General features: G+C 34.5%; 2 protein-coding genes across 2 annotated transcripts in view; one reads left to right on the top strand and one right to left on the bottom strand.

Annotated features, from left to right (window-relative positions):
- Positions 1–4,686, bottom strand: part of LOC102601921 (beta-hexosaminidase 1) — a 10,274-nt gene extending 5,588 nt beyond the window's left edge. The window contains exons 1-8 of the mRNA XM_006345872.2: positions 4,252–4,686; positions 3,159–3,242; positions 2,328–2,363; positions 2,073–2,184; positions 1,811–1,881; positions 1,599–1,729; positions 777–793; positions 577–625 (exon numbers count right to left, since the gene is read on the bottom strand). Coding sequence (XP_006345934.1) covers positions 577–625; positions 777–793; positions 1,599–1,729; positions 1,811–1,881; positions 2,073–2,184; positions 2,328–2,363; positions 3,159–3,242; positions 4,252–4,644 — 893 coding nt within the window. The 5' untranslated portion in view covers positions 4,645–4,686. The remainder of the gene's footprint in view (positions 1–576; positions 626–776; positions 794–1,598; positions 1,730–1,810; positions 1,882–2,072; positions 2,185–2,327; positions 2,364–3,158; positions 3,243–4,251) is intronic.
- A 1,602-nt stretch (positions 4,687–6,288) lies between these two features.
- On the top strand, positions 6,289–10,614 carry LOC102601586 (protein TIC 20-I, chloroplastic-like). The gene is made up of 3 exons (XM_006345871.2): positions 6,289–6,423; positions 7,970–8,168; positions 9,693–10,614. Exons 2-3 carry the CDS (start codon positions 7,991–7,993, stop codon positions 10,328–10,330), a joined length of 816 nt encoding a protein of 271 aa, XP_006345933.1. The 5' UTR covers positions 6,289–6,423; positions 7,970–7,990; the 3' UTR covers positions 10,331–10,614.
- Positions 10,615–12,342: the final 1,728 nt, after the last annotated feature.

Here is a 12,342-nt window from a genome sequence, read left to right as displayed (position 1 = left end):
AAGGCGGAACATTATTCCCCCCCCCCCCCCTCCCCCACAAATAAACTATGTTTGTTAACCAAGTTTGTTCAATGGCTCTGCACTTATTAGTTAGGAGGGAGGTCAGAGATTCAAACAAATTAGGCTACGTGTTTCCCTGGTATCTTTATTCTGATTAGAAGTACAATTACTTTCGCCATGCAAATATCATACGCTTCATATTTCTTTCTGTTTTACTTCAAAATAAGCAGGACTTTTCCTTTATTTCAGAAACCCAATTTGATGACTGGAATGGTGACTAAATAAGACCAATCTGAAAAACTAAAGAATTCAATACACATGAAAAAAAATTCCAATTATCACCTAAAAAGTACAGCTCTCAAAGTTTTTTGTGCTTTTTAACTAAGCATTGATATCTTTACCAAAAAAAGTACCACACTAGCGGGATTAATTTAAAACCTGCAGGAGATTTAGTCAGATAAAAGTGAAGAGCAATTAAGGCAAACTACCAGCAATTCAAAATCCAAAGATTCGTAAATTTCTAATAGACCCAATATAGTACGACTGTACGAGGAATAGACCAATTTAAACACTTACCATGATTCTGCATGGCCGGGAACATCAACTTCTGCCATAACATTGATACCTGTGTAGGTAACACTTTTGGAATTAGAAAAGGACTACACATTCTTTTTTAACTAATCAAGAAAAGTATAGATGCATTGTGTTAACCAACAACCAAAAAACATTAGATGAGGTGATGAAACATTTGCATAAACTTCAAAGATGTCACATACCTCTCATCTTTGCAAAGCTTCAATTGATGTGACATCATGAAGAGAAGAAACAAGGAGAACTCTGTCAGCATCAATTTATAATATAGGAACATCTAACGAGAAGCCAAAAACAGAACAAACAACTGAAACAGATGATAACGTAAAAGAATATTATAGTTCTTTGTATCATTTATTCTGGGAACTTTAACAATATCCAGAACAATTAATTGAATGGAAGCATAGATATTGAAATTATATAATCAAAGACGAAAGGATAAGATTGTAACTTTAAGTTCATAGTAATTGTTCAATGAAACACTAGAAGAAGACTCTCTTTGAAAGTTCCCCAATTGATTGATAGGTTTAACCAATTCTCTAGATGGTACAAAATGATCCGGTTAATGTGTTGAACTAAATCTCATAATAAACTTTTTGATCAAATTTAAGTATTATAATGGTATCCATTATTTGGTGTGGTCAGATTTGCACGTAAAACTAGAATATTGATCCAGTGTAATATAAGTAATTCACTATTGTTGGCCCCTCTAAAACCATACAGCCAATTGTTTAGAATAATACTACATATGGTTTTCTAGTAGCCACTTGAGATGAAGATTTTAACACCTCCAGCCGCCGCCCTTTCATTTTTTACTTTCTTCTCTAAGAAATATGGAGCAAATGCTCAAAGTATTTGATTCACCCTGGGGACTTTATTTAAAACTCAAAGGCAATAAAAGGAAAAATCACTTAGTTACTGCGCTCAAGGTTATTGAAAAAGGTAGGGGGAAATCCTTCATACCAAAAAGACTTCATATTATCTGAGTTGGGGGAGAAAATTCTTACTCAACAATTTCAATGGCATCCTCGACAGTGTAGCGTTCCGACTTTATATATGCCCCTTTCCACAAGTTTGGGTAAGAAGGCACTTCTAGAGGAAATGACTCTTCATCTATGATGTGCCAATGGAGAACATTCTACTGATTCCAATCAACAATATCAGAAATAAGAAATTGCTCATTTCTAAAACTGGATCAGTAAAATAGGATTCAACTTACAAGTTTAGCATAGGACATAGATTCAATAATTTGCTTGATAATTTCAATTGGCAAATAGTGCCTTGATGTATCTGCAGAATAATACAACAAGTAGATCAGTTAGTGCTCTGAAAAAGGCAACATCCGGATGTTTTGACTCATTTTCAGAAGTATGACGAATTACATATAAAGTGACCACCAAGTCAATAAGAGTGCACGGGAAAACTGTACGGCAACTAAATCCCAAGAATTAGCTGTATCAGTACAAAAGATTGGATCTTACCTAACAGAAGACCACGATATGCAAATCTGGGCTTGTCTTGAATAAACCATGGAGCCTTATGAATTTGCACTGTTTTAACCCCGTAATCAAATTTACATAACTGACTCAATGTCTGCATAAAAGGGTTTGAGTAAACTTTTTGTTATCAGTGAGGATATGAAATTAACAGTCATAAATCCCTAATTCCACTAAGATAAACCGAGTGGCAAAAATCCCTGTCCACTATGATAAACCATATTCATTTAACATACATACCTCAAGTCCTCTTAGTGCACCATAAACAGAATTTGCCTGCAGTGTTGACAAAAAAATTATTCATGTACTTCTAGTTATAGTCACTCCAATCAAAGAATGCACAATCTAGCACCATCATCACATAACGGTCAAAGGCAGGGGAAGAAATTACAGGACATGACTTTTCTGTTGCATTCTTTTTTCTTGATAAGTGAGTTAACAGTACAGATTGGAGAAGTTAACTATGATAAAGTAAGATTAGATAGGCAAAGGTTATATACTATCAGGAGCTAGAGCAAGAGTACTAGAAAAAGAATACTAGAAAGTTCTCCACATGTAATTAAAAGGGAAGCCATGCTACATAAGAAAAGTACATGGATAGGAAAGAAAAAGAATACTAGAAAGTTCTAAGTAAAGCATAGTGTTTTACATTTCACTAAGGATGAAAACACTAATAACTACAAAATGTTCTGCTTCTTTATTAGAAATCATTCTCTACATTCTTCCGACTCCTTAAATGTCTACCTACTAATATCCTGTTAGCTCTTGAGATTCTTCAGAAACGTCAGAGATCAACTTATGTTACGTAGAGGGGGCGAATCATTCTCTACATCCTAATCATTAGACATATTCTTTAACTACCATGGAAATTTTGATCTAGTTCTACTTCCTATTTGGTTAAGTTTTATATCACATTCATCAACATCATCCTACTGTATGCTACAAAACATAGCTTCTCCAATTGAGAGTTTGTGGGCAGGAAAAGATTTTTCAGCACAAATAGAACTTATAGCTCAAATTACTTTGAACAAGAAATAAAGAAAAGTTCCACCACATCAATGTTAACTTTACCTCAATCGAGACTCCCCCGATAATTGAGCGTTCATTGCTCTTCGTCACCAATAATGAATAGCTCTCATCAACGCCAAGTTGCAACTGAGAAAAAAAACAATTCAACAAACCCATTAAAAATCATTCACATTAAGCATCGATTGGTTCAAGTTGTTGCAAATATAAATAAATATGTCTCCTCTCTATCAGCAAAAACGTTTAAAATAAGGTCATTCACACAACCCAACAAATATGAGATCAAAGGTCCAGAATCAAGGTATTAGGCCATATGAAATGTCATGTCTCAAAATGTAAATAGAAAAAGAAAAAAAGACACGTATAAGATCTATGCACTCATAGTATAAAAAGTATTTCCACAATCAGGTCTTTATAAAGTAAGTACACGTAAATCTCTATAATAAAGCACTAATTGGTAATACTCTAAAAACAATTAATCTGCTATCTCAGCTTAAAATTCTCTACACTGGTCATTTATATAACATTATAACTTATGTCTGATGAAAAATTCCTATCTTTGGTGAAGACAGTTCACACAATTCAACACAATATGTAGCAAAAACACTACTGGCTTCTACCCATATGTTGAAGCCTTGGTGGCCAGAGTTACCCCATACCATGAAGTTTTGGGTTCAAATCCCAACAGAGGCAAAAACACTAGACATTAGTCGAGGTGCGAGTGACCTGCCCAGACACACAGTTCTAATTTGGTTTCAGTTTATATAACTTAAATCCATTAAAAATCATATCTTTTGAGAAGAGTTCACGCAATTCAACACAATATGTAGCAAAAACACTACATATTTGATTATTTCTCATTTGTCCGAGGTCTGACGTCCAAGGCAAAAACACTAGATGATTTCTTCCCATTTATCCAAGACTTGATGGACAGAGTTATCCACAGTATTTACTAGTGGGAGGTAGCAACTAGTCTCCACCAAGATCATTAAAAAAAAGAAGTAATTACATGTAATTGGTAATCTAAGTAACACTTTTAAACAACTTCAATCCATAAAAATCATATCTTTAGACTATACATTTCACACAATTCAACACAATATGCATCTCAACATTAAGATAAAGCATAAAAAATTACCTCATCGTTATCGGAATGAACAATGACGCTAACCCTATTGACGTCAAAATATTCACCAGATTTAGCTAACTTAGAACCATGCTTAAAAATAATCTTCTTATATCTCTCAAACGCTTCTTCAACAACAACTGATCCACCACCACTACCGCTATTTCCGGTCAAATCAAGTGTCAAATTGGGATCAACAGTGAGCGTATCGTTACCGGAAGTGAATTGAGCCGGCAACGGCCATAGATATGTAAGAGATTCATCGAGCTCTATACTGTGATGATGCGTTGACTTTATCGAACGAGCGTTGACCAATGAGAATATGGATATGGAGAAGAAGAAGAAGAAGAAGAAGGTGGTTTTGAGTAGAAATTGAGAAGAATTGAGGGTTGAAATTGAGGGCATTTTTGTTGGAGGATGAAATTGAATGAATGAAATGAATGAATTTAGGAATTTTTTGGATAGTATATGTGATATTGATATGATCATGGGGTCAATAATTTGATGACTAATCATAAATTATTTTTTTTGATATTCGGGGTTTGAAATTTATATTGGAGTTTTAATTAGCACTCGAAATCAAAACCTGTTATAGTGCTCCCTATATGAGTAAAAAAATTTGAATTCGAGACATCTAATTAAAGGTAAAATAATTCTATCAATGCACTACTATTCATGTTGGTCATACCACTTATATTTCACGAGTGGATTCTAAGAAGAATATTAGTATATAACGGAATTTCATAAGTGAATTTAGGGAGAAAAGTGATGTTTGTGATTTATTTCAAGGGAAAGAGTAAATTATGTAATTTTCGAGTGAATATATATATATATATATATTAAAAATTTTGTGATTCAAATAATTTGATGGGGAAAAGGGTGTAATGGTGAAAGCATAATGATGATTTTTATTTTATTTTTTGTGATTTTTTATTTTATTTTTTTGAAATTTTCAATTGAAGTGTAAAGGTTAGTGGTTGGGTCAATTGAATGAGTGAAGAAGGTGTACTGGTTTTGTCATTGTTCGTTCTGCTTTTTCCTTTTTTAACCATTGGCGGTATTTGTCCTATGTTTATTTGTTTTTTCTTATAATTGTAAACATCATTTATCAAAGATCAAACGTTTATTATTATGCTAAAAATTATAATTAATAGTAATTATAATTTTATTTTTAACTAAGTCCATCAAACAAAGGGGTCTATTCAATCATGACTCTAACTTGAACACGTTAGCTCCTTTGTGAACCTTGCCATTGACATGATATTATCGTTACCCAACAATCATCCTCTTAGTACATTATTATTACTATTATTATAGAAAAAATGACATGATAATTGTTATCACAAAAGGCAAAAACAAAATTTGACATTTGATATTCGATTTGATATTTCTAAAGTTCAATTTCGATAATTTGACAATCAATAATTAAAAATAGATGGTAGATATTATATTTTCAAAGTTCAATTCAATATGCTAGATTAAACTTGAATGTAACTTATACAAATCCTACAAGTTTAGAAGCTAATTACTTAAATGCATTATAATTTGCAATATTACGAATCTTACTAAATATTGGTGCGTCTGAATACATTTAGATACACGTATCTTGTGATACATAAGGTTAAAATTAAGTGTAATTTATTATATATACATTGTATCTAAGTGGATTCACATGTATATGAAATACATAACAAATTTCGTTCATCTCCCTTGTTTTCCACTCTCCTATTTATTTGATATCTCAAATACATGTGAATCATACAAAGAACATACAGATCTCGCTTACCTCCCTCCCTATCTCGCTCGCATCTCCCCTAGTTTTAGAGTTCCTATATGATAGAAGATTATTAATTAGTAGTAAAATACGTAGGTAATAACAATATACATAGTAATAGAATATGTCTAATTATGTAATTTTTCCAACTTGAATTGATTCGATAATTCAATTTTCGATGATTTATGTCCTCTCTGAGGTAAAGACCCAATAACAGGCCCAACCCAAATGTCGAGCCCAATGTCCCAAAATCCCAATCGATAAGAAAAAACAGTCTATCTTCTCCTTCTAGAATTGTTTCTTCCTTCCTTCCACGTCTGCTCGCTGCGTCTCTCAGTCGCCGTTGATACGGCGACCTTTTCCGGTGGTGGTCGGTGCTCCGGCAGCGTCGGATTTCTCGTATTGTTCAGGTAAGCTTATTTGCTTTTATATTTCTCTGGAGATAAAAAAACTGATAGTTGTAGTAAAGTAATGTTGTTGAATCTTTCATTTGAGTATTTATGGAGTTACATTTAAGTTTCTTCAAGTTTGAATAAGGTCACTTTTTTTTCATTTGAAAAAATTCAAAATAAAAATAAAAATTGGCAATTAGAACAGTTTCCATTATCAAAATTGGGAATTTGTATGACTAGAGACTAGGGGGAGAAATTAAGCTGGACACGTCTTTTGGACGATGGAGGAATCATGGATCCTTATAGTATGGTCCACCGAAAAGGAGCCTTAGAATAGTGCTGAAGTTATCAATGTACTATAATCTTTAGGTAATGGGTTTGAGCTGTGAAAACAGTCACTAATGCGTTGAGTAATGATAAAGTTATCTTCGTGTGACGTATAGATAACACGTTCGAGGTGTGGAAGCAGTTACTAGTGCTTGCATTAGGGTAGACTGTCTACAACACACGCTTGAGGGATCCACCATTCCCCGAACTATGCATTTGTTTGAAGTTCCCTTTTTCCAACATTTGACGTAAATACCTTTCACCTGATGATTAAACTGACTGTTTCAGTCCTTATAATCTTTTTTGAGAAAAGTTTCAGTCCTTGTATTCTCGTTGAAGTTTTTCTTGTGTAATTTTTCATTTCTTCCACAAATGATGTAGAAACAATACTGACTTAGCGACATTAACAATAACGTTTATTCCCATCACAGTTCAAAGCTAATTTGTCCCCTTTTAGACTGTACAAGTGGTATGGATCAGTAATTAGTCTATGCGCAGAATTTTCTCACTTGCTAGTTGAAAAAGGTGAATTTAGGATATTACTGTTAAATCCTGCATTTCTAAAAATAATTCTTCCCTTAACATTGGTGAAGGGCGAGAGAGTAGCACTTCTTGCTTCTGGCTTAAAGGCGTAGGACAATTTCACCTTCTTTAGTTTTACGATGATTGGGACAAAATTGAATGTAAAACCACTCTCTTTTTATGGACAATGGGTAGCATTGATACATTAATTGGAAAAATACCAGTGTCTTCACTCAAAATTGCAAGTAGCTGTAGTTTATATATTTTGAATCCTCGAGGCTTCTATTAGTGAAAACATTAAGAAAGGGGTATGTGTTGGTCACTAGTTCATAAAGTGGCCTGTGGCGGGGGGTAATAATTATTCTATATCTGGGGTAAATAGCCCTTTTCCCAACCCGAACTTGGTTTATCTGATGCTTTGCTGAAGCTTACTTGCAAGCACAGCATCTGTCTCTTATACAACAGGGACACAAGAAGTTTCTTCTTCCAAATAATAACAAACTTCAACTTCCTATTTTATTAGACTCTCCATTTTGTGTAATTATTGATGGTAAAACTTTCAGCTTTGGGATTTGATAGTCAATCAGGTTTATATGCATTTTCTTTGTTTAGACAAGGGTGCTTCAAATTTCATTGAAACGTTTGGCTCAGTCTGCTTGGTCATTAACCCGCATTGCAGTGCATTTACAGTTCTGTGTGCTTTTCTTCTTTGTAGATCTTGTCAAAGGGCTTGAATATGATCCTAAATGGATATTCCTTGCGGTCTGGGGGTATTTGTAAGCCTTACAAGGCATGTAGCTCCAAGTCCTATGGATCTGCATCGTCATGCATCCCGCTGCCGCCTTCCAAGGTTATAGTCGCATGTGTTAGCCGTTCACCGGCACCTCATCAGTATCCAGCATCCTGCTCGAAAGGTGTGTATGAGTTCTTGATGGTGATCCTTTTGCATGTCATTATTTTTTATTTTGCACTTCTGAGTTGAAATTAAAACATTATTGATTTGGTGTTTGTTGTTGCATCATATGCATGACTGCAACTAAACTAGATTGATATTTGGTTTCTTAATGAGGTCATTAGGCTACTGTTCTTTAGCTTGAGATAGCCGATTTTAACCGAAGCATAGATCTGATTCTTATGTTAGTTCTGCCTAGCTACTTCTGTTTTCAGTTAAAGGAGGTTTGAATTTGAAATTTTCAGATTTCTGCGCGTGTAAGTGCATTTTTTTCCTTTATAAAAACATATTTGCTCTTAGTAGGTCTTATTCATTCCTATCTTGTACATTGTCTGAAAATCATTAAAATGTTGTTAAATTAAAGATTCCTGTGAAAATGACATTTTTTCACTACTTTACTCACTACCACTGCATGATGACTTCTAAAGACATTCAATTAAGGATTCCCGTGAAGACTTTTCCTCACTACTCTATCCAATAGTACCAGACAACCACCGGCCTCTACCACATATCCACAACCGCCAACAACCACCACTAACTACCTTCAATGTTAGTTACCATCGCACTGCCTCCATGTCAATCAGCTCTACCATCAGCTACTTCCATAACCAATCACCAACACCAACACCAACTTCCTTCATGTGACTATTACCTACCACCTCCACCACCATCACCACCAACCACATCCATTACCAATCACCTCTACCACCAGTCATCGTGAACAACCACCATCGCCTTCCACTGCCAACAACCACTATCGGTCACAACTGCATAACAATCACCTTTGGCCACAACCATATACCTATTCACCAGCCAGGAATACACGACCGCCATCATCGGCCACCTTCCATCAACCAGAACAACCACCTACTGCCACTTCACAAGTCAGAACTATCACAATTGACCACTGTTGCTGGCTTTCAAAGTGTGCTTCTTAAAACAAATAATTTTATAATACCAAGTAAGTTAAGCTTTTTTCTAATACTTTGTTGATATAATATTTAAACAATAATTATTGTTTATTTGAATTTTATATTTATTAGAATTTAATTAAAGATATATTATATCCATTCAGATAATGAGAAACAAACAGTCTTCATCATCCCGTCTTCAGGTTTAGATATAACATCTTAATCATCAGATTCAAAAATCTTTTAATCATAAAAAAGGGCTTTGAAATGCCTCATATGCTTCAAGCTCCCTCGTTTAGAAATAAGCCATGTAGTAGTTTAAAGCCTCATTTAGAAATACGCCATGTAAAAAATAGAGGTTTAAGGGGGTACAGGAAGGCATACGTAGTAGTTCTTTTAGAGGATTCAGTGTTATAAGAACCATGATTGAGGGAACAAAATGGTCAACAGATCATTAATCCAAATACCTGATATATCTTATCCCTACAAGTTTATGGTATAATTATTTTCTGTTGGCTCTATTAGTTTAAAGATTTGAAGCTAGTTTTTCTATTATAGTTGTGTTGTCATTGCAGGATTCAGCTTCCTTGATCTTTCTTCTGCATCATCACTTCTTTCAACTGGTGAATATGGCGGTCTTTCTAATGCTATACCCCAGTTACCAAGGCGAAGCCAATTGTCCATGACCCCTAGAGCATCGAAGGATGTCCCCTATAGTTACAGATTCCCTCCGATGACCAAAAAGCCAAGGTGGTGGTGGAGAACCTTAGCATGCCTCCCTTACTTGATGCCACTTCACGAGACTTGGATGTATGCTGAGACAGCATATCATCTCCACCCCTTCTTGGAAGATTTTGAGTTTCTGACATACCCTTTCCTCAGAGCTATTGGGAGATTACCGGGCTGGTTTTTAATGGCATACTTCTTTGTTGCTTATCTTGGTGTAGTGAGGAGAAAGGAATGGCCTCATTTCTTTAGGTTCCATGTGGTAATGGGGATGCTACTCGAGATTGCCTTGCAGGTTATCGGGACTATAAGCCGTTGGATGCCACTCGCGGTATATTGGGGCAAGGTTGGCATGCATTTTTGGACCGCTGTCGCGTTTGCCTATCTGTTCACAGTTTTAGAGTCCATAAGATGTGCACTTGCTGGGATGTATGCTGACATTCCATTTGTGTGTGATGCTGCTTATATCCAAATACCTTACGATTAATGAAAGCCAACATATAAGGTCCTTGTACCTATGTTACTCGAACTCTCCAAAAATGTTGCTGCGCTCATGCTGGATCCGACACACACCCATCGATTTTATTGAAGAGTCCGAGCAATATAGCTCTGTACACATGAAAAATCATGTTTCTTATGTCTTTTTGATAGAACATCAACACAAAGGAAATCTTTTGTGTAAACTGAGTTATTTTATTTTCAACCTTGTAAGATCATCAGATAACTTGTTTTGCTACCTTCACAGCCTAGTAAATGCTCTTGTTTTGTGTACATAAAAGAGTACTAAATTTGAATTTTATCTTTTTATTTTTTTGCATATATATCCACTTTGGACATGCGGTGTCCGAAGCTCAGGCAAAAATATTTGGACTTCAGTCATATATGATCGAGGTTAAGTCATTTTTGCCTAAACACCGGATAGAAATGGTTGAAGTCAGGCAAAATGATTGAACTTCAGCCGCATATGTTGAAGTTTGAGCAAAGAAAAGGTGAAGTCAGACAAAAATGGCTAAATTTCATACCTCAAGTCTTATGTGTCTGAAGTGTGGCAAAACCGACTAAATCTTAGTCATGTTCGCTTGAACTTTGATCATATGTGTATAAACTTTGAATATAACTCCCCGATATCACACAAAAATGATTGGAGCTTTAGTCATATATAACTTCAAATATTGCGTTTTGATTTTATCAAGACTGATTTCAGACACGGTATATATAAAGTGATTATATAAACTAAATGACGATATCAAAACAAGCTGCTTTAGTGGAACTTTTGCCACAATTTTTCACTACAAACTAAAGATAAAAGAGTAAATTTTAGGTTTAGCAAACATAAAAATCATATTTGTATGCTATAACTATAGTTTGCATAATTACGCTCCATGGTAAATTTTATGTTTACTATGGAGCATCAGATTTGTATAAATCGCAAGCAGACATTCGTTTGTATAAAAGTGTAGCGATTGTATATGTATATCGGTTAGATAATTGTATATATGTAACTACTATGTATACATCAATGATTGTGTTTGTATATCTGCATAGAATTTGAATTTATATATAATTGAATCGAAATAAAACATTTGTATATCAAATCTCTCTGTCTCTCTCTCGCTTTATACAACACAAATCATACATTGTAATTTGTATAATTTGTGTTTGTATAAAGCGAGAAAGGCAAAAGAAAACTGATAGGGGAATATTTATATTTGTATAATTATAAATGTATAGGACGAAAACATATGTATTTGTATATACAATATTTGTATTGTGTTTGTGTTTGTATAAAGTGAGAGAGGCGAGGAGAGTGGCAAGTGAGATCAGAGAGAGTGGCGAGCGAGATTCTCTGGAGAGAGAGGCGAATGACAAGTGTTTACTACAAATTACAATTAAATGAAACTGTGGTTATAACATTTAATTTGAATTAATAACTTGTTATTTTATACCATTTTCCAAGAAAATAATATTTGGGCTATGGCTTATATCATGTTGGACTTGCTAGTAATGGGCCATCGTCACTTAATAACGTATGAATAGTTCACTTAATTTGAAAATAATTTTGTCAATAGCTATTAGACTGGTGGTGGTCTCCCCAATGACACGAAAGGATTTATGGGGCGTTGAAGCAATGATAATTTTTTTTTTGTGATATTATGTAATCGATTTGAGACGTGGAAACATTATTAATGTATTGGAGCAATAATAAAGTCTATCTCCATGTGACTTTTAAATAACATATTCGAATTGTGGAAGCAGGCGCTAATGCTTTTATAAGAGTAAGTCATCAACAATACACCAGGATCGATTCTTTTATGTGTCTTGTTTGTTAACGTTGAATGTTTAGTGCCTCAATTTACTTACATTAGACTAGACTATCTACAACACATCTTTTGAGGATCGATCTTTTTCGAACCCTACTAATGCGGAATATTTTTATGCACTTCAAACAAAATAGAGACCCCACTACATAGTTCTATGTCAATCCCCTCAGAATTTACG

This window comes from Solanum tuberosum, unplaced genomic scaffold (genome assembly GCF_000226075.1).
Source record: "Solanum tuberosum cultivar DM 1-3 516 R44 unplaced genomic scaffold, SolTub_3.0 scf00072, whole genome shotgun sequence".
Classification (NCBI taxonomy): Eukaryota; Viridiplantae; Streptophyta; class Magnoliopsida; order Solanales; family Solanaceae; genus Solanum; species Solanum tuberosum.
The sequence above is the reverse complement of the archived record's forward strand: the minus strand, read 5'-3'. Positions and strand labels throughout refer to the sequence as shown.

Excerpts from the sequence above, each read along its gene's own strand:
- LOC102601586 (XM_006345871.2), top strand. The coding sequence starts at position 7,991 with ATGATCCTAAATGGATATTCCTTGCGGTCTGGGGGTATTTGTAAGCCT. Across the intron at positions 8,169-9,692 it reads TCCAGCATCCTGCTCGAAAG|GATTCAGCTTCCTTGATCTT; the intron begins GTGTGTATGAGT and ends TTGTCATTGCAG.